This window comes from Pinus tabuliformis, chromosome 3_2 (genome assembly GCF_031772625.1).
Source record: "Pinus tabuliformis cultivar Carrire ecotype Pingquan chromosome 3_2, CPIR1, whole genome shotgun sequence".
Taxonomy (NCBI): Eukaryota; Viridiplantae; Streptophyta; class Pinopsida; order Pinales; family Pinaceae; genus Pinus; species Pinus tabuliformis.
Genome location: NC_142302.1, coordinates 71,803,769 through 71,829,031, shown reverse-complemented (window position 1 = coordinate 71,829,031; position 25,263 = coordinate 71,803,769). Strand labels below are relative to the sequence as shown.

Sequence of the window (25,263 nt, the reverse complement as noted above, 5' to 3'; positions counted from 1 at the left end):
AAGAATTTAACATTACCATGAATAGCATATCAATACTAGGGCCTAGACTTGATCATTAAGTTGCCAAAACGCTTGCCAAATGAAAATATGCGTGCTTGTAATGACCAAATGTAGTCTTTTCATACCAGTGCAGGTCACTTTTGCCACCTAATGAGTCCTGGAAAACATGACACGCTGCCAAAATCGTGACACACAGTTGGATTTGACGTGTCAAAATAGGACACGACGTGTCAAGGTTTTTGGACACGAATCTCGAGAGAATCTTGTCGGACACGATGGATTCAGGATTCGTGGGGCCTATAGGACGAATCCGGTTATTTAGAGGATAACTTATTGACAACCCAAAACCAACAGAAGATGTATGCAGATAGTCACAGGATTGAGAGGGAGTTTGAGGAGGGGGACTTGGTCTTTCTACAACTACAACCATATCGTCAGTCTACATTGAAGTAAAAGGGGAACAAGAAGCTACAATCATGTTTCTATGGGCTGTACAGGGTGACGAGGAGAGTTGGGGAGGTGGCATATGAGCCGAAGCTTCCACTAGGGAGAAAGATTCATAATGTCTTTCATGTCTCGTGCCTCAAGGTGTTGGGGCAACAGGTGACAACAACCACGAAGTTGCCTCCACTTGATGGTGAGGTGCATCTGGTTCTGGAACGAGAAGCCATTTTGGAGACTAGGGAGAGGAAGCCGAGGAGCAGAACTATCAAGGAATACTTAGTACGCTAGAGTAGCTTTCCGGATGAGGATGCCACCTGGGAAGGTGAACACATACTTGAGCATCCAACGCTGAAGTTGCTTGGGGACAAACAACATTTGGGAGGGGAGGATTGTAATGTCCCTTCCTGGATTAATTTGTATCAAGTTTATTTCTACAATTTTGGCATTTTTGGGGACCATGGACCCACGTATTTTTGGGAGAAAGAGTTAGGAGAAAAGGGAGGTCAAAATATTTTGCTAGTGGATAGTGGGGGCCACACGCATAGGGGAAAACACACTTGCCAAGGAAGGAATTCGAATAGCCAAGGAAAGGAGGTCGAAGAGCTTGTTGGAGGGGCCCACGTGGGAAAAGGAACTCACAAATTATAAATAGGAGAAGCTCAACCTCATTTTAGGTCTTTTGCCAATCAAACTTACTATTGTTGCTCGAGCTGCTTAGCCGAGTCACTTTGCTATTCAACACTGAGTTTTCCAAACTGAGAACTCACCTTTTCTTCGGGGGACTTCGAGTGCCACCCTAGGGAGGTCACATCATACCAATTTGGAGAGGAGTTTGGAGGGATTCAAAGCTAAACACTTGGCCACTCACCTAGCTAGTGCATATTCCAGGAGGACACAAGAGGGGGTACGCTTGGGTCATTTCAGCCGTCTTTTGGGTAGTAATTGCTGGGAGAAATTTGGCATAGGAACTTCAGGGGGAGATCAACCTATTTGAGGAGTTTTGGAGCAGGAGATTGCTGATTGAAGGCAACAATGATTTGGTGCATGCAGGGCTAATGTAGAAGCTATTTACTGGGCGCATGTGGGAGTTTGTGGGACCAGTTTTGGAGCTAGGTTTTGCTGGGAGAAATAAGGAGAGCTTTGGGGCAACGAGACTCAGCCTTTTAGGAGTGATTGGAGGACTTTTTCTAGGAGTTTGTAGGCAGGATATATTTCCCAACTGTTGGAGGAAGATGTGGTATTTGGGGCCGAATTTCGGGGGTCAAAACTAGACCAAACCCTTTTTGGGTTTTGGTGGGTTATTTGTTAGGAGCTTGGGGTTAATTTTATAGAATTTTCTGAGCACCAGAAGTGGGGTTTCCAACAACATTTTTCCAATAGACAGTGCAGTTCACTGGGGTAGCGCAAGGCATCATTGGAGCAACTTATTCCTTCATCCGAGCTTGCTATTTTATCACCTGGGTCTTCTCAAGCTTGCCATTGAGGTAAGCCTATTGTACTATTATCCTTCCACACTATTGTAATATTGCTCCAATTACTTAATAAAATGGCTCAACTGGTTGACATTTTTGGAGTTTTCATGGGTGTTCACTGAATGTTTTGAAATTTTGTGTTGCATGTATTGTTTGCTTTGCATATCACTGTCTTTCCTAATTAGGAACATTACATTTATGCTTGAAAGAGTCCTCCTTCTTCTTTGCTATCCTTCTTCCTCTTCTTCCTTGAATTTCACACTTTTTCTGGCCCCAAAAGTTGCAGATTGAACTTGTTGTGAGTGAGTGACAAATGAGGTTGAGTTGCTGCCTTTATATAGTGATTCTGCTTCCCAGTTTAGGCCGACTTGGTGGAGGAGACCTAAAAGACTTATTTTAATGGAAATTAAATTTATTTATTGACAAATATTTCCCTAGAAGGGTTCTTTACATTATGACATAGACAAGGACACTTGACATAAACCTTAGAAGCCTACAATGGAGGCTTTGACCTAAAAACAATTGACCCAAGCATGAAACCCATGCTTTAATAAGTCAATTTTAATAATAATAAAATTTCATTTTCTTTCTTTTGGCAACTACATTATGTTGTGACTTAAATACATTTATGAAGACCGAACCTAGTTACATTCTTCAACATAATGATCACAATAGAGATGAACTCATACCATGTGCTTGAAGGAGAAATTCAACATAAAAAAATGAGAATGTTGTTCGAACCAAAGCACTTATTGTTCCATGGGGGCACATCCCCTAGGGCGGGGGGCATGCTCATGTTTCCCATGCTCTCGAGACATGGGGGTGCTTGGGGAAACATTTCCCCATGTCCTCCTTTTGGGGAAACTCGGGGAGACATTGAGGGAAACGTTTCTGCAATGTGGGGGACACATTTTCCCAAAAGGGGTGCTTGTGGATATCCCCCTTGAAAAAGGGTTGGGCGCCCCCCTTGAATTTTACATGAAAACACAATAATTTATGAGTGGGGAAGCCCAAAATTCAAGCCTAGGGTCCTACTAATTCTATGTACAACCCTTGGGACCTACTAATGTTATGTAATTAATTGTAATGCCCATAATTCGAAATACAGCAAACATGTAAATACTCATAAACTGGAAAACACGAATGCATAAAAATGTAATTTGCACATACCTGAACTGCTAGCTGATTGCTGATTCTGCTATTGAACTGGCGATTCCGCTGCTGGTGATGCCGTGGCTGTTTTGACCCAATTTTCGAGAGGCCAATACCACCCAACCAGACTGAGCAAACCTAGCTGCTCAATTCAGAAAGCTCTCCACAGAGGCTCTCTGTCCCTCCGTGCCCAAAACCTCAGACTACTTAAAGCTCTTCAATGGATAATTCCCTTCTCCCGGTTTCCTCGTGGTGGATTTATGCTTCTCGTCCTCTGCTGCCCCTCTCTGTTTTTTTTCCCCCCTTTCATCGGTTCAGAATAGCGATTTATAAAGGCAGGCTTGGCGGTGGCCACCCTCCTGCTTCCGGCCACCGCTCTTCTACCTCCTGGCACGCCTCCGCATGCAATTTAACTCTCTCAGATCCTGTCCTGGCAAAGCTGCTCTGCCATAACTTCTCAGCTGGTTGGACGCGCCCTCGTTAATGGTTTCAGTAATGAGTTTTAGGTAGGCTAACGCATAGTATTTTCATGAATCCATTTATTTATATTATAGCATATAACTTTACATATAATCTGTAAAGTTCCATTTATACTTTACAACATTTACATTATATAAAGTTCCATATATAATATATACTTTATAACATTTCTATTTATAAAGTTCCATTTATACTTTACAACATTTACATTATATAAAGTTCCATATATATATATACTTTATAACATTTCTATTTATAAAGTTCCATTTATACTTTACAACATTTACATTATATAAAGTTCCATATATATATATATATACTTTATAACATTTCTATTTATAAAGTTCCATTTATACTTTACAACATTTATATAAAATTTCAATTATACATTTTGTAATTTAATATATATATATTATAAAGTTTACTTATACATTTTATAAAATTTTAACATATATCTGTTTATAAATTTAAATTGTATTTATAAACTTAACATATTTATTGCTTAAATTTCATCACATTTGTTTTATTATAAAGTTTAAACTTTATAAAATGGATTAATTTAGCTGGGTTGTTACATACACCCCCCCTTCTGAGAACTTCGACCCGAAGTTTAGAGTTTTAGAGTCAAGGTTTTAATGGACATGACCTTTTCTATCCAGGTCCCCAAGCTATTCAAAAATCATCCTATCCTTCCTAATCTCTTCCGCTCCCATCCTATCCGTCCTCTACTGGAGTATGCCGTGGCGTCAGTTTCACTGATCTAACCATTCATAACTCTAAGGTGACAACGTCAGTTATACCGACCTGATTCTCAGTAGGCATCCGACAGTCATCATCACACGTCTAGGGGAGCGTGACTCGCACAGTCCTCCCATGACTCCAGGGTTCGAAGAATAAACGGTGGGTAACACCTCCACCCCTCCCAGTACAATTTGGCTAATACCTTATCATAGAATCACTTTGAGCTTTAACTGATCTGAGATTCTGTCATCACGTGGTCATCCCGAAAATTGGATCATTTATCTGCAATCATAGTTTATCTGCAAGTTTATCTGCAATCTTACACTTACCCATGCATTTGTAAAATGTGCATCAGCATATTCAAAATAACTTATGTATTATTTACATATGATACTACAGCATAACATAATTTTGTCATATTCTATGCATGTATTCTGACTTTTCTTTAGGATGTATTCACTTCCTGTCTTCCATTTCAGTTGCTCATCTTTGACATGCATAAATAAAACAGATTTATATTGTTTCAATTTCTACTAGAAGTAAAATCATTTAACGGTCTTAACTTTACTTCAACATTTATAATTTAGCAAAATAATCACATATATTATTTTGGTATCCATGTACCAGCAGGAATTTAAACACATATTATTTTGGTATCCATGTACCAGCAGGAATTTAAACATATATTATGCCACAAAGTTTCATGTTTATCACTAATCATTCAAATGTTCTTGGGTCTCTGACTGTAGTGAAGTAAATATATACTAAACATAGTGTAAAGTTCTTCAAAATGGACATAAATTAGGGTATCTCTGACATATGTCCTCCGTATTTTCCCAAGTTGCTGATCCAGGACTATACTTGTCCCATTGGACCTTAACTTGGTCCACCAGGCGGTTCCTCAGCTGTCGAACTCTACGTTCCAGTATACGTAACGGTTCGACCGTTATGACTCCCTTGTCCGATACCTGCAATTCTTTCCACTGGAGGTTATGGGATAGATCAGCTATATAATGTCTTAATACAGAAACATGAAATACATTATGAATTCTATGCAGGTGAGGTGGCAGGGCAAGACGATAGGCAACAGGTCCAACTCTTTCCACGACTTTAAACGGTCCTATAAATCGGGGTGACAACTTTGTCCCTTTTCCGAATCGAATAGTACTTTTATTTGGTTTGATGCGGACGAAGACCTGGTCCCCTACCTCATATTTCCTATCAGATCGGTGAGCATCAGCATAACTCTTTTGTCTATCCTGTGCTTCCTTTAATCGCTGTCTAATCTGGCTGACCTGCGCTTCCATTTCATGGATTAATTCTGGTCCTATTATCACTCGATCTTCTAACCTGTCCCAACTTAACGGTGTTCTGCATGGTCTGCCATATAAAGCTTCAAATGGAGGCATCCCAATCGAACTGTGGTAACTGTTGTTGTATGCGAACTCGACTAAGGGTAAATACTTTTCCCAGTGTGATTGCTGATCCATTACATACATTCGCAACATGTCTTCGAGTACTTGATTTACTCTTTCAGTTTGCCCGTCAGTCTCAGGATGGTAAGCAGTGCTTAAATTTAGCTGAGTACCTAAGGCTGTCTGCATGCAAGTCCAGAATCTGGAAGTGAATCGCGAATCTCTATCGGATATAATCTTCTTAGGTACTCCATGAAATCTGATAATTTCATTTATGAATACTCGAGCTACGTCAGCAACATCATAAGTATCTCGTACCGGAATGAAATGGGCGCTTTTTGTTAATTTATCCACCACTACCAGAATGGCATTGTGTCTTTGAGAAGTAAGAGGTAGTCCAGTGATAAAATCCATAGAAATGGTCTCCCATTTAGACATAGGAATGTCGTGGGGTTGTAAGAGACCCGCTGGGTGACAATGATCTGCCTTTACTTGCTGACATTCCAAACATTTTGCAACAAATTGAGTGATATCACGCTTCATGCCTGCCCAAAAGAAGAGTTTCTTGGTATCCGCATACATTTTCCCTACTCCAGGATGAGCACAATATACTGCTTTGTGAGCTTCCCTAAGGATGGTATCTCGAAGGTCTTTATCATCAGGAATGTACATCCTTCCATGGAATCGTAGGATCCCATCGTTTTCTAATTCATAACCCGCAAATTTAGATTCTTTTGCCTTAATTCCCTCAAGACTTGCCTTCACTTTTAAATACCAGCTGTCTTTTATAAGACGATCCAGTACTCGTTGTCTTAAGTCTACTTTAATGGGTATGAGAGAAAATATCCGAGGTCTTCTGCTTAAAGCATCGGCTACTACATTTTCTTTTCCCTTAATATATGATATTCCGAAGTCATATTCACTTAGGAATTCACTCCATCGTCTTTGCCTGGCATTTAAATCTCTTTGGGTGAACAAATATTGTAGACTTTGATGGTCGCTTTTAAGTGTAAAATTTCGTCCCACCAGATAGTGTCTCCAGATCTTTAAAGCTAGCATTACAGCGGCCAATTCTAAATCGTGAGTAGCGTAGAGTTCTTCATGAGGTTTTAGCTTTCTGGAAGCATAAGCTATCACTCCCTTATCCTGCATCAACACTGCACCCAGCCCTTGCTTGGATGCATCAGTACATACCGTAAAGTCTTTGCCCATATCAGGGACCCTTAGGATTGGTGCACTGGTGAGCAGTCTTTTGAGTTCAGAGAATGCTTTATTACATTCCTCGGTCCACTCATACTTAACACCTTTACGCTAAAGGGTTGTGATTGGCTTTGCGATTTTGGAGAATCCCTCCACAAATCTCCGGTAATAACCTGCTAAACCCATAAAGCTTCGTATCTCATGTGCATTTTTCGGTATTGGCCATTCCATGATCGCCTTTACCTTTTCAGGATCTACTGAAATCCCTTCACCTGATATGATGTGACCCAAATAATGAATCTTTTCCTGAAAAAAAGAACACTTGGACAATTTTCCATATAACTGACGTTCTCTAAGGCAGGACAATACTAGCCGCAAATGCTCTTCATTCTCTTCTTCATTCTTGGAATAGATGAGAATATCATCTAAAAAGACTTGTACAAATTTATCAAGATACTGACGGAAAACACTGTTCATAAGATTCATGAATACGGCCGGCGCATTTGTTAACCCAAATGGTACCACAGTAAATTCATAGTGCCCAAAACATGTCCGGAATGCAGTCTTAGCGATATCATTTTCAGAAATCCTTAGCTGATGATACCCTGATCGAAGGTCAATTTTTGAAAAGACAGCAGCTCCTTTCATTTGATCGAAAAGATCATCGATTCACGGCATAGGGTATTGATTCTTTACTGTAGCTCGATTCAAGTCTCGATAGTCTATGCATAATCTTAAGGATCCATCTTTCTTCTTCACAAAAATTACAGGAGCGCCCCAAGGTGAGGTACTGGGCCGGATAAACCCTATATCGAGTAGTTCCTTCAACTGGATTTGCAATTCCTGAAGTTCTGGAGCTGTCATTCTATAAGGCGTTTTTGAGATTGGTTGGGTACCTGGTTTTAATTCAATAGTGAGATCCAATTCTCTTACCGGGGGTAATCCAGGTAGTTCCTTTGGGAATACATCCGGGAACTCGGCTAACACCGGATATTGTTCTAAGGATGGCCCCTTTTCCTGGCTTACTTCGTGAATTGCATAAGCCTGACAACCCTTTCTTAAACAACGCTTCACCTGCATTGCCGAAATGTAGCGTAAGGAAACTTCCCTCTTGATTCCTTGAATTTGGATTACTTCTCCTTCATCATTTATGCCTAAAATCCTTTTTCCATAACAGTCCACCCAAGCTTGGTGAGCTTCCAGCCAATCCATACCGATGATAAGATCATACGTCCCTAAGGCTGTGACATAGACTTTTAGTTTAGTCGAACAGACCCCTAGGTCAATTTTGCATTGATCCACACTCAAGCCCACGGTTTGGAGTTCTCCTGAGGCCATTTCCACTTGGTGGAAATCATTTTGTCTACGAGCTGCCAACCCACATTTGTTTAATGCATATGACGAAATGAAACTATCTGTGGCACCAGTATCAAATAAGATTTTGAGTTTTACGCCATTGATAATACCTGAAGATTCCACGACAGTGGATTGATGGGCTGCTTTGTCGTGGTTGACTACTGCATGAATTCTATGATTACTTCGATTGGCTGATATCGGCTCCTTCCCAGTCCTTTGCAATATATTCGATGAAGCTTCTGGGCAGTTACGCTGGAAATGCGGTCCCCCGCATCCCCAACAATTGAGCTGCGCTGATCCTCTTGAGTCAAGGTGTGAATTTCTAGAGAACGAACCGCGTCCTCCCATGTTGATTCCTCTCGCACTCCTTCCTCTACCGGTAGTCCCTCGCGATGCCCAAGATCTGGTGTTGGACGATTCCGTGGCTATAGTGTTTACTGCCATGGGAACTCTTGTCCCCACACTTGGGGTAAACCTGTTACCGTAAGGTGGCCTCGAGCTACCTCCTCTGTAAACGTTCCGGGGAGCCTTCCCTGGAAACCCTGATTGTAAAGGCCCTGCTGGCCCCATATCCTTTTTGATTCCAAGGTGCTCTTCTGCATAACGGCTACATTCGACTGCCTTAGCTACAGATGATGGTTTCCACATACTTACCAAGGCTCTGATGCGAGGGTTTAACCCAAATATGAAGCGTTCAGCTTGACGTTCATCAGAGTCTAAGTAGGGAATGTATTTTACCAGCTCCATAAACCTTATTTCGTACTCTTCCACCGTTTTACTTCCCTGAATTAGTGTATGAAAGGCTCTGGCTTGCTGTTGTTGAAAGTATGGAGGTAAATACTTTGCGCGGAACTTTTCCTCAAATAGTTCGCAAGGAACATTATCCGATGTAAGGTGCAGCTGCTTTTCCAGATTTCCCCACCAAATCAAGGCACTTTCCTTTAGTTGAAACACAACAATTTTTGTTTTTGCTGAAGGTGAATATTCTCTTAACCTGAAGCACCGGTTCATCCCTTCCAACCATGCCTCAGCGCGTTCACCAGCTCGACCTCCCGAAAATTCTGGGAGTCTAATTTTCTGAAGCTCTCTAGAGATGTCTTCTCTCGATCTTCTGGGCTCCAAATTATTTGGTTCCGCTGAACTGGTGGCTACATGCTGAAATTCCTCTTTGTTTTTAGCCTTAGTTGATTCCTTTAATGTCTCCAATAAGGCTTCCAAAGAGTTCATTATCACAGTCAACTCTGGCGTTGGAGCGTTTGATGTTGACGGTTGCCTTGGTGGTGACGAAGGTGATGGGGATGATGATGGCGACGGTGGCGGCATTAATGGTGATGATGCTGCCTGGTCACGTCGTCGTCGCTCATACGTCCTTACCATAGTAATGGTCCCTGAACACAAAATAAAATTTATATACATATATATAAAAAATGAGGCGGATAACCGAATTTTAACACACAATTTTCTTTGCAACTTCACATTTATAAACGGGTATAGTTTTGCTATTTTTACCCGCTAGGCGGATCTTACTGGTACCGAGGTCAAGGAGGGTGGTCTCGCGACCTCCTTGTCCTAATGCAGGGTATTCTATCCTAGTATGAATAATGCAGAAGTATGGTTATAGACTCCTAACAATTGGGACTATTTCTCTGTCTGGGATGTGATTTGCTTCAGTGGAGGAATCACATGAATAATACTGTAATGAATTCATTTAAAGATTTTTCAAATTCAAAACACCCAGATTCCTCAACTTGGATATGGTGACAAGGCAAGGAGCATTAACAAGCTTGCTCGTTTGGCCCGTAAGCAGGGTCTTTATGATGTGTCACTGCGCTGAACAAAATGCTGGCTATTTCACACGGGAGTTCAAGCACGAAAAGATTTGTGAAAATAAGAGGACACGCAAAACTGATTTAGAAATGAGAGGGAAATTAAGAACTGGGATCAATTTAACTAATAGTACCAATCTGGAAAATTGTCCCAGTCAGCACCGGGCAGAGATTTTCTGCCTTAAGGGAGAATATTTCCAGAAAATGAATAACGGTACCTATGCTAAAGGAATTAAGATGTCTGATTTTGTAAAGGTTTTGCGGACATTTCTTTGCTTTCGGCAAGTATACTTCCAACATCAATGGCTTGCTCATAATTTTATACAGAATCATATATAATTCCTGTATATCACATGTTTTGTTTAGTTTTAGAATTGACAGTTTTAACTAACAAATCATTTTTACTTTATAGGATTGATGTTTTGACAGGAAATTGTGTCCCCCATGATACTACGAGGTAAAATAAAATCACAGGTGCTATGAAGGGCTAGTAGATTATGCTGACTCCGTAATTTTATAGAACCATTGATGTGAGGACTGTTTATAGGTCAATTCCTGTCCAATGGGTCACCCAGGTAATCGACTGTGGTGTCCACTGGTTCTTTAAAAGAGTCATGTAGCTACATGCCACAGTTTTAATTCAACAATGACCGCATCTCCTCTCAGAGAAGATCATCCCGAAAACGTCTTTAACATCAATGCAAACAATTCAACTACATTACTGAAATTAAAATAAGAGGCATTCTGCCAAAGGCCATTGAATCCGGTTGTCTTGGTCGTTAACCTGGAATCAACTATGGTTAAAGGTAAGGAACATGTAAGATATTTGATGGGAATCTCTCTGTAGGGTGAGAAGGGACGATTTTCCTTAAAATTATATCTCTATTGGTACTAGAATCTACCAGTCACCCAAGATGTATATGCATCTTCTCCAAAATCCCACATCTCAATGCTATATTAGTCTAATGTCAACGGAAAATGCTTGTACTCTAACAAACTATGCATATATAGTGACAGAGTGTGGCAAAATTGCATATCTGAACTAGAATTACCCAGGTTTGCCTTTGCTTTGCATACTGTAGCTGGTTGCGAGGAAAAAGCAGCAGATTAAATAACATCGGAAAATTTATGGCTTTTGAGGAACGCAGTTTTATGATCACTTTACTAGATATCAATTGCTGTACTTATTGGCAATAACTTCAGACGCATGATACCAAATACCTTTTGTTATTTTTCATGTGCTTCTTGTCACAGGTTGAACACACAGTTTTTAGAACATTCTAATCCGTAAATGCGAACTTTTACTTCTGATTGCTTACGTGCTCAGTGAAAGCGAAGTCATTTCGGAGCAATTATCGTCAATATTACTTAGCAGATTAAGAAGAGAAAATGGGGATATTTCTCTGGCTGTATATAGGCTAGCCATGAATGTTATGAGGTGTGTGGAAATCCGTGAAGACAGTGAATCAAACACAAGATCCGAGTCTAATAAATGCCAAGGAAGTAGATCAAAAATTTTTATGATGCAGATGACGACGATAAATCACAATAACTTGAATATGGATTTATCGAGAACGCAAATAAATGGAGGAATCGATGAATTCAATAACGAAAACTTTGATAAAAATGAATCCAAAAGCGAACCTTTCGGAACAGATGCCGTATTGGAACCGTAAGAATCGTTCCCGCAATTCTCTGTATAGAAACAACAGACTAAACAGTGAAACACCAATTTTGCCTTGAAGGTTTGGTTTCTGGCACTGTTATCTGCTTCAGAGCGTGATCTAACATCTGGTTACAAAAAAAACGAAATGCGACAGCTACTCGGACGTGTTCTAACATGTGACGGTGATCTAACATCTGGTTACTAAAAACGAAATGCGATGGTTGAGCTAGCGGGGACAAGTTTGAAGCCGGAGGATCGATTTTACATCCCAAAATCTCCACACTCTTCAATATACTGAATTGCTTGGCCTCAAACGTAAGACGAGCAGCGACGATGACAGTGAATTTGGGTACGCAAAATATGAGGAAATCCGAAAAGATTCACTCCACATTTCAGTTCGATACAAACCCTAAGACTGTCGTATCTACCTATTCCAGAACGAGTTAAATCCTGGCAGAATTAAATCACAGCGTACAGGAGCGTAGGCCTGGGAGGTCCCGAAGGTTTGAACACGGGCTCTGATACCATGTGTAATGCCCATAATTCGAAATACAGCAAACATGTAAATACTCATAAACTGGAAAACAAGAATGCATAAAAATGTAATTTGCACATACCTGAACTGCTAGCTGATTGCTGATTCTGCTATTGAACTGGCGATTCCGCTGCTGGTGATGCCGTGGCTGTTTTGACCCAATTTTCGAGAGGCCAATACCACCCAACCAGACTGAGCAAACCTAGCTGCTCAATCCAGAAAGCTCTCCACAGAGGCTCTCTGTCCCTCCGTGCCCAGAACCTCAGACCACTTAAAGCTCTTCAATGGATAATTCCCTTCTCCCGGTTTCCTCCTGGTGAATTTATGCTTCTCGTCCTCTGCTGCCCCTCTCTGGTTTTTTTCCCCCCTTTCATCGGTTCAGAATAGCGATTTATAAAGGCAGGCTTGGCGGTGGCCACCCTCCTGCTTCCGGCCACCGCTCTTCTACCTCCTGACACGCCTCCGCATGCAATTTAACTCTCTCAGATCCTGTCCTGGCAAAGCCGCTCTGCCATAACTTCTCAGCTGGTTGGACGCGCCCTCGTTAATGGTTTCAGTAATGAGTTTTAGGTAGGTTAACGCATAGTATTTTCATGAATCCATTTATTTATATTATAGCATATAACTTTACATATAATCTGTAAAGTTCCATTTATACTTTACAACATTTACATTATATAAAGTTCCATATATATATATACTTTATAACATTTCTATTTATAAAGTTCCATTTATACTTTACAACATTTACATTATATAAAGTTCCATATATATATATATATACTTTATAACATTTCTATTTATAAAGTTCCATTTATACTTTACAACATTTATATTATATAAAGTTCCATATATATATATACTTTATAACATTTCTATTTATAAAGTTCCATTTAAACTTTACAACATTTATATAAAATTTCAATTATACATTTTGTAATTTAATATATATATATTATAAAGTTTACTTATACATTTTATAAAATTTTAACATATATCTGTTTATAAATTTAAATTGTATTTATAAACTTAACATATTTATTGCTTAAATTTCATCACATTTGTTTTATTATAAAGTTTAAACTTTATAAAATGGATTAATTTAGCTGGGTTGTTACATTAATGATAATACTTAAATTTTTAACATTACTATTAATTGACTTAGGATGTTTGAGAGTGGTTTTGACCTCATTGGATTTCATATGGAGAAAGTAGAATTTTAGATCCCATTCAAAATCTAGCAGACCTAACAATTTTAAGGATTTTAAGATTGGAGGATTGAAACGATTCCATTAGATTCTATCATGCATGAGGGTATGGAACTAACGTTTAATCAAGAGGATCAAGCCCTCTATGTCTTCAATGTTGGTTGCATTGATTATTGGTCTCTTGTGAGATGTCCCTAGTAAAATTGTACCTATCACTCAAACAAAATCTTGACTTGACATGTTAAACTTTTCTTATTTTAATGCTTAGAGGGTGAAATTGATGATGAGGGTCCCAATATGCGCAATGATTTTGATGTATGTAGATATTTGTTGTAGGATGAATTTTTTTGGACTATAGAGGTCATCTAGAGCCTTTGTATATATGAGAAACTTTGCGTATTTATGTAAAATGTTTTGGACTCATATGGATGCATATGAATATTTATGTAATTTTTTGTCAAAATTTAAATATTTATGTATTTTTTGGTTGATTGGGTTTTTGGTCCTTTTTTTCTCTCCAGCTCCCAGTGTTGGGGTTGATTGATTCGATCACTAGTTTAGTTTTGATAACATTGGTTCATTGTCCATTGTTCATTTTTAGTTTTAGCTTTTGAGTCTTGACTCTAAATATTGATGACCTTAGACCAAGTCTTTGACTTGTCACTTTTTACTATTTTTGAGTTGAGTAATTTCAATTTATTATTCTAGTCTTCAAATTTTAGTATCTACTATTTTGCTTATTACTAATTAGGTTTTAGAATAATAAATGATGAATTTAAATTAGTGTATACAATAATTTATTATTTCTATTTCATTGAATCATATATGATGTATGAATCAATGTATTTACTTATTGAATTTGAATTTGAATTTTACATATATATATATATATATATATATATATATATATATATATATATATCCCCTCGTCCCCTTTGAATTTCCCTAAAATTTGGGGGTGCTCCCTCATGTCCTCCCTATGTGTCTCCCCTATTGAAGAATGTAACTAATGTCGGTCTTCATAATTATTTGTCAAAAGAAAGAAAAAAAAAATTTTATTTTTTAATTTTTTATTGTTAAAATAAATTGACTTATTAAAGCATGGGTTTCATGCTTGGGTAAATGGTCAATAGGTCAAAAGCACCCATTGAGTGCTCTAGGATTTTTGTATTGTATCAAAGTCAAAGAAGAAATTTATTTCATGTCAAAGGAACTCGTCTGCCGAGTTAGCTCCCTCTCCTATATGTCAACTTGTTTATCCTTCAAGTCGGCCTCAAAAGTAGTTGACAAGTTGGCCTCTTCAACAAGTCTAGTCGGCCTCATGAAGGGACACGTCCACCTTGCAAGAAGACTATATATAAAGGAGCATTCGATCTTGTGAGCAAAGACGTAACAACAATCCATTTTTCAATCTGCAATTTCTCTTGAGAAAAGAAGTTCATAGAGGCAGAAAGGAAGAAGTTATTTGTAAAAGAGGATAAAGAAAGGAGTATGTTAAAGAAGGATTATAAGATTACAGGACTGAAATCTTTGATTGCAGGAGCCGAGTTTTAGAAGGTCCGTTTTTGAAGTTGCAGAGGAGTCAAGTTATAAGTAGATTTGATGTAAAGAAATTTATGCCAATAGTTGACTTGGTGGATGGAGGAACTCCATGTCTTCGTCAAAGGTCTAGGTTGTCTCAATCTGATTTGAATCTACTAGTGGAAGAGTTTGACTGGGATTTTCCCCTCCATAGGGGTTTTGCCCTGGCTGAGTGCCTACATCTGGTGTCTATTTGTTTTCATCAGTGTTGATAATATCGGTATCAGCAAAATATCGGTGAGGGTCCAGAAAACATCTTATCAACAAGCATAAAAAATGCATAATATATATATATATATATATATATATATATATATATATATATATATATATATATACATTTTTTTGTTGTTGTTCAGATTTTTAAACATATAAAGCAATAACAACATGAACTAAACACATTGACACATAAATATGAAGAAAGCATTGATATATATGATGTCAAATAGAAATGATACATCAAACTTCAAAGGCGATACCAAATCCTACTGATCCCTGATAATTGTCCAATCAAGGACTCAAGCAAAATAACATCACATATCCTGCTGATCCCTGATAATTGTCCAATCAAGGACTCAAACAAAATAACATCACATATATAAAAGTATTTCATCATCATGAGTTATAAACTTATATGTAGCAAAACAAATAAAACTAGCAGCTATCTATCTGAGATCAGTGGCCTCTCCCTAGCAACTATCTTTTTGTCTTGTTCAGCAATTGCTTCAAGAGCTTTTTGTATAACATCTGCACCAGAAACCATACAAGGCATTACATCCGCATCATGTGCAGGGAGTCTAGCTAGATGGCATTTCAATTGCGTAACCCCTCCAGACATCTTGGTCCCACACAATTTGCATGGTATATATCCCTGATTTGCCCCACCAATAGGCTCCCCATACTCCCAAAATGGGTCCAAGGCTTTTGGCATATTTGACATTTTTAGTGAACTAATTCAAACCTAGGGCACAAAAAAAAACAAAAATTTGGCATTAAACCCCCCAACACAAAAAATAATAAGTAATAACCAACTCATTGAAAATTTTTTACTACATTATTTGCATTTTGCGATGTGAATGAAAAATGGCAATAAGAGGGTGCATAAGAAAGTTGAAAGAAAAGTGAAGCTTCCTGTCCAAATATGAAGAAAACCCTTGCATTGGCTCATGGGCATGAAAATCATAGCAAATGGAAAAAAAAACTATGTTGCCAGGAAACGTGGGTGCGGGGACAGGGACGGGGACGGGGATGACATTTTTGGAAACAGGTTGCGTGGGTTCGTCGGGTAATATACTAATATTAAATTTTAATAATTATATTTTATAAATTATAAATTTATAATTAATAATATATATGAAATTTCAATTTGTATATTTTTTCAACTTTAAACAAGAAAACTTTAATGATAATCATTTAAACATGCACATCATTGAACATTCAACATTGACATTGAAATTTCAAAATTTATCACCAAAAAACTGTTCTTTTGAATCTTTTCCGTGTAACCATGACACTGTGATAGCTATGTGAGAGAGCTCAAGGCTACTACTAAAACTGAAAATTCAAAATACATACTAAGATAAATGCTAGACTCAACTATTTTGGTGAAACTTGGGACAGATTTTGTCACACACAGGCTTTAAAATAACTATGCAGCTTAGGTTCATTTGCAAGGATGCCTGTCAATGAATCAGGCTGTGGTCGTACAGACCCTTCCTCCTACACAGCCAAGGAGTGTTAGCATTTCTGCCTCCTGCTCTAATTTCAAGACAGCTTCTCTCCTTATTGAAATTGCTCATTCTGGTTGGAGCTTGAGCTTGTAACTTTGCTTTGAATGTTTAGTCTCTCCCATATAAAAACACAATTTTTTCATAGGAGATTCTTCTCAACCTGATAGTGGTCTAGAATTTTCTTGATGTCTAATCATCCACCTGCCCCATGCATGTTGTGCTCTGTGGTAAAGCAATCCCAAAAACAGTGGCAGCCTTACCCTTCCACAAAACACGCTTATCAGTCTTTGTTTCCCAATAAAATGCACAGCAGCCATCTGATGGCTTGAGGGATAGTTTGTCTTTGAGTGCGAAGCTCTACCTGAATATTAATTATCTAAACATAAAACATCTTCGCAACTTTTAGAGATTACTTGGTGTACAAGTCTGTAGAGACCATATATGATTTAGGCATATTTTCCTAGTTTTAATCTTAACATGATGTTATCAGAATGCTGTGAGAAATTGGCAGATTTTGATACTTAATTTAGCCATGTCCAAAATAGCCCTTCGCCATTTAACAACATCAGCTGATTACAGCGTATGGCTGGTCTCAATCCTACTTTCTATTTGACCGAAAATGTCTGAACTTGTATGTGTGCATTTACAGTTTATAATTTGATGGTTATTTGGCTCGGGAATGAATGTTTCTTTCCAAATTGATTTACAAGAATTCTTAAAAACAAGACTTTAAAAAACTTAAAAAACCAGGTGCGGGTACCCGTGCAACACAGGTTTTGATGGTAAGGACCATGGAAGAATGTTTCATTCCAAATTGATTTACAAGAATTGATTTAGGGTTTTTTAGGTTTTGTTATAAGTTTTACCTTTGTTATAAGTTATTTTTTAAATTTCAATAAAAAAAAATTATTTGAAAATTAAATTTTTAATATAGTTTTTTTTATGAAGAACCCAAAGAACCCGAAGAACCCAAAGAACCCAACCCGAAGAACCCGAAGAACCCAAGAACCCAAGCACCCGAAGAACCCAAGAACCCAAGAACCCGTTAAAGGAAAAGAACCCAATTTTTTTTTTGAAGAACCCGGTTCTTCTGGGTTCGTCTGGGAAGAACCTGTACCCGAATCCGGTACTTGGGTGTGGGAACCCGGGACGGGTTCGAGAACCCCACCCCCGGGTGCGGGTACCCGTGCAACACAGAAAAAAAAAAGAAACAAAATGTTGGTAGGCAAAGAGGCAAGCAAGCATACCCCTAAATCTATGAAAAAAGTCATTAACGTAGGGGTTTTTAAGAACATACTTGTTAATGGAAGAAATGGAGTTTGTCTCACTGTTCTTCAATCTTTGATCCATAAAAAGATCTTAGTTGGTGGTGATAATCGCTGTTTGATCCTCAATCCCTCCTTGACAACCACCACAAAACTCTTCCCCTTCCTTCTCCAACACTCAGAAACAGAAATGAAGAAAAAAAAAGACGAATTTCCCTTTTTCTAGCCGCGGCCTAGCCTGCCCGGCGATATTTTCTATCGTCTCGCGATATTTTGCCGAGATATCAGCGATATCTCGGAAATATTGCCGAGATATCAGCGATATCTCGGAAATATCGCGATATTTTTGGGAGCCAAAATATCGCGATATTTTCTCGGCAATATTTTGGCTCGCCGAAAATATTGCGATATTTTCGATTATCGGCGATATCTCGCCGATATTATCATCACTGGTTTTCATGTTTTTGGTAGCTCTTTGATAACAATAATAATAATAATAATAATAATAATAAGAATTTAATAAGAAGATCACAAGCATCTATCAAAGTTAAAGAGAAATCAAATTTAAATGCCCTAACTAAGCTGCCCTAGATTTCTCAACATCCCCTTCCCACATCCCCCCATCCCGGAAACTTGGTGGAACATTGGAAGTACTCAAGTAACAACTTGATTGATTAATTTACAATCAAGAAGGATGGTATACTTATACACTTAAATCCTCCATTAGGGTCTAGGATGCTAGCCTCAAGAGGGCGATTAGGCCAACTTAGTAGAACACATCCCCCACCCCGGAAACTTGGTGGAACATTGGAAGTACTCAAGTAACAACTTGAGTGATTAATTTACAATCGAGAAGGATGGTATACTTATACACTTAATCCTCCATTAGGGTCTATAGGATGCTAGCCTCAAGAGGGTGATTAGGCCAACTTAGTAGAACATATGTAAGTACAATAAGATGAGTTTATGACCCATATGTAGGCTCAATAAAACCACCAATACATTAAATAGACGGTTGGCATGTGGGCTTCAGTGAAGATTAGCCATAATCTTCACAATTTTGGATTGCTATTTCTGGGCACTTTGACAAGGAAAGGACATTTAGACTCATGCAATGTGAAGTTTATTTTGCTCTAAAATTTGTATTTTTAAACATCATAATAGAGCTAATGAGATGAGAGGGCACAAACTTTATGAATTACATTTCTACAAGTACTTTAAAATACTTGTAGATTTCATAACTAGACTTTGAGTATTTTGCAACAAACTGAAGCCACCTAGAGAGCATTTATTATTGTAATGATAAAAATGGATCTATAGATTCATTGACAATTCAAAGGACTTTACCTTGAAGGTTGACTTTTAAGAGTACAAGACTTGTGTACTCTCCGCCTTCTTGTGGGCATTTGTCTATACCTCTCAGAATGTTTGCTGAACCTGAGAATGATGGTAGATTAAAACAAATTTACTAAGGAATACAAGGAAAATGGATAACTGCCATATTATATTGTGAATATCAGTTTTCCACCTAGGAAATTTTACAATGATCAAACCCAGTTCCAGTCCACAACTTTAAAGCATCTTGACATCGCTTTGCCGGTCGTCATTCACTTCAAAATATAGTAACCAAATATGCTTGAGTGTTGGGGGAGATACATGTATCTTACTCTCTATGTAATTGTTATGTGGTTGTATTGATGCACACTAATACAATTTCAAACTTTTGTCAATGATTGAGAGGCAAAGAGTAATTGAGTAATATTTTTTTTTAAATATTTATTTCAATTTTTTATTTATTCCAACAAAATTTCGGATTTTTAAGATTATACATTCAAGAAACAAGACATTAATTTGCACTACATACCTTTGCTTATTTTAACTATTTATATTTTTTAATATATGTCAATTTGTTTCATAGAAATGTGGTTAAAACCACATTCCTGATGTATGCTTTGAAGGAGTTTGTGATGAGAAAACTGATTCTAATATTTTGTTTTCTTTCCAAAATAATCATTCTGTGCTGAAAATGTAGCGAGAAAAGTCTTCCGGCTTGTGCCTTAGCCAATGAAGACCTCTAATTGTCCTTCTCCCAGAATGAGTGCGAGCTCACGAGTTAGACTTCAGTTAGGATGAGTTATTTCCAGTTTACTGGAATACCAATCAAAATAGCATGCGTAGAGTTGGAGCTTTAGTTAAGTGGAGTCTTCATCAGTGTCACTACAGAACGAGGTGGCAGTTACAAGTTCAGTTAGAGCAAGTTAGTCTTCAGTCTTGATTGAAGGAAGAACGAGTTAGTCTCCAGTGTTGATTGGAGAGAGAATGAGTTAAGAACTCTAGTGTTGATTGGAGAAAGGATGAGAAGAACTCTCAGTTAGCTCTCAATCAGAACTAGACTTCTAAAATAGAACTAGGCCTCCTTGCATGTTTAAATTGGGTCTATAAAGAGGAGGACAAAGCCACAGGAAATCATAAGTTTTGTGCACAAGGTTTGTGAGACAAGACATATCATGAGTGTGTGAGGGTATCCTTGATTGTGGAGAGCACAGATCTTGTGTCCTAAGAAATAGGAGATCAGAAGTGCGCTAGAATTTAGGAGTTCAGTTGTGCACAGTCTTAATGAGCTGGTGTCCCAAGAAATAGGAGGCAGAAAGGAAATAGGGAGATTTGCACTATGATTTAGGGGCCTCATGTGCACTAGTAAATAGGGATCTACTGCACAAGGATTTAGGAGGCTCCTAGTGCGCAAAGATCAAGGAGAAGATGAGCAGGGTTTGCAGAGCAAGTGAAGGAGGCAGCAGAGGAACAGTTGCATGGTAGAGGGCCGAGATCAATTGTATCAGCTGAGATTTGTGAGAAGAAGCAGGAAACTTTCTCAGAGATAGATTGCTTTGTAATAGATCAAATTGCTCAAGAATAATCAATAAAATACCACATCAAGGAAGCAGGTTTTCCCAGTTGGGTTTCCTGAGAAAACGAGTGTGTCAATTTGTGTGATGTGTTTTATCTGTGTTTTTATTCCACTGCTTCTAATTTGTTAAGAAGCTCTGTATCTTGGTGAAAGTAAGTTTAGTTTCAGTTTTCAGTAATTCACTAAGTAGTTGCAGAGTTTCATGGAAATTTAACGTTCTGCCTCACAGTGGTATCAACATGTTCACAACCATCGTTCATAGGAGTTGGTAATCTCACAAATTGTACAGTTGCATTGGAGGATAGTTTGATATTCAATTATTATATTCAAAGTTCCTTGGCAAGTAATTAGTGTCAAATAAACAGATGAAAATTATTTTCCTTGTTGATATGCAAAAGAGTCACAACTACTATGCCATTTTTTCTCTTGGTCCCATCCTCACTCCGGAAAAAAATTAAACCATTCAGAACCAACAAGAAGAATTATCACAGGCATGATACTTTCATAACGGGTTAATCTATCTCTAAATGTCACTTCATGAACTAACATTACTATATTTTTTGTGAATGAATTCTAAAATAAAGGAAACCAAGACAATCATGCCCTATAATGAGTTACCGATACACAAATACAGAGTAATAAGTTCAGGATAGCCAAAGAAAGAAGGATTTCTGCACATCTTCTCCGAGCACCCAGAAATTTATTCAGTTCTTAGAATTAATTGATATTGTGTTATGTGGCCACAATGGCTTTTATGTAGCAAAGAGATGTGGCTATCTCTATAGCTCCAGTGGAAAAGATTAATGATTATGAGATGCTTGTACGTGTAGTGTCCCATAGAGGATGTTGTTTGGATGGGATTTTAACGGGTCTGGCACAGGAAAACTTGAAATCTTACATGCTCAACTTCTATAAAACGATCCTGCCATATTGTATTGTCACAAGGCTTGATACAGAGCCCTGCTGTATTTCCTCAATCCAAGTAATTTATAGCCTTCCTAAAGTCTATTCTCTTGTGAAATCTGAACTATGATACCTTTATTTGAGTGTTCTTTCATGGAAACATAATGTGCTGTAGAGAATTATGAAAGATTTGTTTTTATATATTATACATGCATTCAGTAGTTGAAGATCATCGCATGATGCGAGCTTCGGTTTGCTACTTGTGTTTTGAAGGGATTTATTAACTTATTCCTTTTAGCAGTTTTACTGCCTTCTATTTATTAGCCTTTATAAGAAATCAGCTAATTTCAATATTTGTAGGAGCTACAAGGAGTTGATGGAAAAATGCAACCAGCTTGGAACAGGCGAAAACCAGTCTCTTCGGAAGCTGGAAAAGGCAGTTGAGAGAATAAAGAGGCTGAAGGTGAGAAGTTCTACTTTGCTATGTTAAAGAACCGAAAACAGTTTTTAATGCTGAAAATATCCAGCTTGCTTTTGTGGGTTGCTTGGGAAGTTTGGTGAGATTGAGGCTATTTGTAAATAAATTCCTAGTTTCCACTCTCATGCTTGTCCATATTTTATTCAGGCAAGGGTACAAGAGCTTGAGAGAACCCTTGAAGAGAAAGAGAATGCATCATTAAGGTATCTAGCAAAGACGAAGATAACTCAGGCCAAAGATGTTGACTCAGCGATCAATAAGTTGAATTCCATGTATTCTTGTCATAAAGATCTTGAATCAAACAAACTATTTAATGATGTCGGTGTTGGATCTCACAAGTCTCAAGGAGATATATCGGAGATTGTCCCGTCAACATGTAAGCAGGCTACTGAAACACTGCCAGATTTGCAAATGGAAGTTGGTCGAGGTAACACATGCAGTTTAAGACCCAAAGAAAATTTCAGGAAGGACAAATTTCATGATACAAATCAGGTTGTCCATGGGACCAATGAAGAGCACCCTTTCGTGCAACATGCTCATTCTTATCCGGTCAGTTCAGAATGTGTTACAGGAGGGGATGGTATTGAGGTTGGATTCTCCACTTTTCTCCAATCAGATGCTTCACTGCCTAGAAATACTAATCAATTTTCAACGACCTGTACAAAGTTTGGATCAGTAGCTCCAGATGACGTTGAAAATGGTTATGGTGCTTTCGTTGATTCCAAAAGAGTTGATGCTAATAAAACCACTCGCATCCCAGATGGAGTGAGAAATTCAACATCAGGTTCAGAAATGGCAGAGCAAGACATGGAGAAGATGGGAATCACTGATGACAATTCCTTCCTACCCATCAAAAGAGAGGCAGGACGGGTGCATCTCACATCTTCATTTATAAGTAAGTGTTTTACCTCTGAAAAGGGGGGCTTTCGGTGGGTTCTGCTTTTAAGGACCAGCACTAGATCAATCAAGAACATTATTCTGAGATTCCTTTGGCATATTTATCTCCGAGGTTGATATAGACTTTTTCATTCGTGTATTTGGAACTTTCCTTAGAGACACATTTTACTAACTATTTCAAGACTTTGGCAGATGAGCAGAGCGTGACAGGAAGCTCTGTTCTGTCCAAAGGAGTTCTGTCGAATGGAGTAAATGGAGTTGCTAGAAAATGGTGCAGGCAAGACCATGGGCAAAATCCTACATCAAGTGGAAGTGGAACACTTATTGCGGTAGGGGCTGATGGTCGAGGTGGTCGGATAAAAGTGTTGAAGAATCCAAGACAGCCATTGGTAAGTATCCAGTTCAACAACCTAAACATATTCCTCTGTTTATGTATCTAAAATGTTTAAGAAATGCTTTTTACCAGGTTAACTTTTAACTTAGGCTTTGTTCTGTTACTTCAGGATACAGGATTGAGCTCACTTTGGTCTAGACAGCCTAAACGTTCCAAAACTCTAGGAGGAAAACCCATTGCCAATTCTCACAGAGGCTTGCAAATTGAACATTTTTTCCAGAAACGCCAGGATTAAGTGGGTATTCAGCAAAGTAACAAGGATTTCCACTCTATTTATACACCATTTTCATCCTTTTTTCCAAAATTAAGTGCATTTTTTCCTGTAGTAAGATCCATATTTGTGCTGTTGGGCATTCAATTAAGGTTTTCAGTGTAATTTGTGGGGCGTTGGTTGCTTTTTCCAGTTTAATAGATGTACCACTTTGTTCTCTTCGTTCAAATCCATTTAGTTGGTTTGATACATGGGTGAAAACAATGTTGTATGATCTTTGTTGCTATACTCTACAACATATACCTTATCCACTGAATCGGAGAAGGATAAATATCTTTGCCTGTGAGGATAAGTTTCGTGCATTTACGTTCATAGCCAGTGATCACTGCGAAAATGTGTATGGCAGTGGAACTTTGACGGTACATATGGGATATTCTTTTGATGCTGGAACTTTGACCTGAGATGCTCGCAGACGCACCGTCACTTTAGTGGGCAACCATAAAGTGAGGCAGTAGAGCATACATACCTTGACAGACCTTTCACTATGTATTCGGCAATGACTATCCTCACCACAATTAATCACAGATTGAATGCCTATCACAAGGTCCAAAATTATAAAGATAATTTTAATCCCCTTGAATGAGGTACATAATAACCATTACGCACTAACAATACTAACAAAGAGCGAGGACTGATTGATGAGTCGTGGCTGGTAATCAACATTTTTATGCTTATGGTCCACCCATTTTGCACTGGCTCATTTGTAGGCACATTCATGGTCTAGTCCAACCCCAATGGTGGGTTTTAATTGGAAATTTTTTATTCGATGCAAAGTGTCTATCGTTATCATGTCTAATTGTGTTTTTCTTTTAGTAGTGTTTACTACTCGATGTCTAGTGTGTTTGTGCTAATTTTGTGATCAGTATTTAGATTAAACATCCAAGGTTATTAAGCTTTATTGGCACTATCATATCTGTATGTAAAAACTAGTTATGACTACACGCATGTGATAATTTTCTCGACCTAACCCAAATATGCATGGTTTGAAAATAAATTCTTAATAAAACTTAAAATTTTCACTATTTATCTTTTCTTATGTTTGTTTATTTGATAACACGGATATAAATTAATAGAAAGAAATAACCATTTTTAAAGATTAAAAACTATAAATAAATATCTTTATTTTTATTTTAACTAAGTAAGGTTGAGAATATAAATATATTTTTATTTTTATTTTAACGAAGTAATGTTGAGAATTTACTATATTTGTATTTCATTATATTTATTTTCTTGGACAAGATTTTTTATATTTTTTTGTTTCTAACATATTTTCCATCACCTCTTATATTTTATATTTATATGATTTTTCTTTATTCAAAAAATAATTAGTAATGAATTTAT

At 37.9% G+C, this 25,263-nt stretch overlaps 1 protein-coding gene across 1 annotated transcript in view; it reads left to right on the top strand.

Moving 5' to 3' along the window:
• Positions 1-24,666, top strand: part of LOC149179900 (uncharacterized) — a 135,874-nt gene extending 111,208 nt beyond the window's left edge. Inside the window, exons 7-10 of the mRNA XM_089415842.1 lie at positions 22,243-22,345; positions 22,508-23,255; positions 23,450-23,646; positions 23,761-24,666. Of these exons, the coding sequence (XP_089271968.1) occupies positions 22,243-22,345; positions 22,508-23,255; positions 23,450-23,646; positions 23,761-23,886 (1,174 nt within the window). The 3' untranslated portion in view covers positions 23,887-24,666. The remainder of the gene's footprint in view (positions 1-22,242; positions 22,346-22,507; positions 23,256-23,449; positions 23,647-23,760) is intronic.
• Positions 24,667-25,263: the final 597 nt, after the last annotated feature.